The sequence below is a fragment of the Aplysia californica genome, unplaced genomic scaffold, assembly GCF_000002075.1.
Source record: "Aplysia californica isolate F4 #8 unplaced genomic scaffold, AplCal3.0 scaffold00359, whole genome shotgun sequence".
Lineage (NCBI taxonomy): Eukaryota > Metazoa > Mollusca > Gastropoda > Aplysiida > Aplysiidae > Aplysia > Aplysia californica.
Genome location: NW_004797629.1, coordinates 402,184 through 403,751, shown reverse-complemented (window position 1 = coordinate 403,751; position 1,568 = coordinate 402,184). Strand labels below are relative to the sequence as shown.

At 40.8% G+C, this 1,568-nt stretch overlaps 1 protein-coding gene across 1 annotated transcript in view; it reads right to left on the bottom strand.

Annotated features, from left to right (window-relative positions):
• LOC101854104 overlaps positions 1–1,568 on the bottom strand; it is a gene marked incomplete in the record, with an annotated part of 38,966 nt that overhangs the window by 9,632 nt on the left and 27,766 nt on the right. Inside the window, 1 exon segment of the mRNA XM_035971010.1 lies at positions 101–217. Coding sequence (XP_035826903.1) covers positions 101–217 — 117 coding nt within the window.

Genomic DNA, 1,568 nt, shown 5'->3' with positions numbered 1-1,568 from the left:
GGGGGGGGGGGGGTGTCAGAGAGAGAAAAAGAGTGTGAAAGAGAAACAAACAAACAAACAAACAAACAAACAAACAGACACACAGACAGAAAGTACTCACCATCTCTGGGCGAGTTACAGGAAAGAGGACAGAGTGAGTGAGCGTCCGGCTCTGTCTCACAGAAGTCTGCTGTCTTTGCGAGTTGAGCACAGTCGGGAAGGCTGTCTTGTGGGTGCTCTGGGTAGGGAGGTGTGGTTATGAGTAGTTGAGAGAGATAGAATTGGGGTTGGGGTGAGAAAATGGGATCATCATCCAGTGCAAGATCTGCGACAGACATCGGCAATCATGATTCTCCATTCATTCCTTTGTACTCGGATGCTCTCAAATAAGTTACGTTTCCCTGATCTTTCCCAGGTACCCATTTGTTTAGGTTCCCTAAATATTAATGTTGTTCTGGGCCTACCCCTGCCTCACTTGCCCTCAATTTTGCCAGTGAGAGCTAGATGTTCAAGATTCTTATGTCTATTCAGGTGTCCCAAAAACTGCACTTGTCATTTCCTGATTGTTTTTAACATTGATGGTCCCACGTGGGCTTCATCAAGCACTACCTCTTTTGATTTTTTTTTCCTTCCACGACACTCTTAGAAGTCTCCTAAGAAACCACATTTCTGTTGCTTCTATTTCATTTTCCCTGTCTTTAGTGATTGTCCAGCATTCACAGCCATATAGACGGGTTGACCAAACATAGAATTTCAGACCTTTCCTTTTAGTGTTCATTGAGATGTTTCTCTGATGATGATGAAAATAGGATATGGGGCATACATTGTGGGTGATAGAGAAAGCCCAAAATGACGTCACAATCTACCTGCGGAGAGTTTCATCCTGAACTTGCCACCCTTTTGTAATCGAATAGTTTGTAGAAGTAAGGTATCGAATTTGGTAAATGTTCATTCAGACTTTTCGTGCGTGTGTGTGTGTGCGTGTGTGTGTGCGTGTGTGTGTGTGTGTGTGTGTGTGTGAATGTTCTTTTGAAGTACAATGTTATAGTTATCCCTGCTCACCATGTGGATGTAGGAATAGGACTTCAAACAGGGTACATCAATATAATTGTCACTTTATGTTGGAAATCAATTATTCAAATAGGAAACAAAAAAATTGTGAGAGCTGAGATAAAACATGTTAATGCAATAGTTTTTTAACCTCTAAAAACAACATGACATTTAAAAATCTCTATTAGAGATTCGAACTCCTGTAGTTTGCTGTCTCGTCATTTGATAAAGCAACGATGGTTATAGTGTCGTAGTTAGTCCAGCACGTAGTCCCTGGTCGACATATTAATTACAGAATTTCCTGACAAATAATGCCATTGTGCTTTGAGAGTAAATTTCTTTGTTCAACTTAAGAAGTGAGCGTATTGTGGCGACACACAGTCTTGTTTTACTATTTTTTTTATGACTTGATGTTACGATCTTTTATAATAACATCTGGCAGATTCAAACTGTCCTTGTCTCTTCTTAGTGGTGTGAAAAAATAGCTCTCTCCCTTTCTCTCTCTCTCTCTCTCTCTCTCTCTCTCTCTCTCTCTCTCT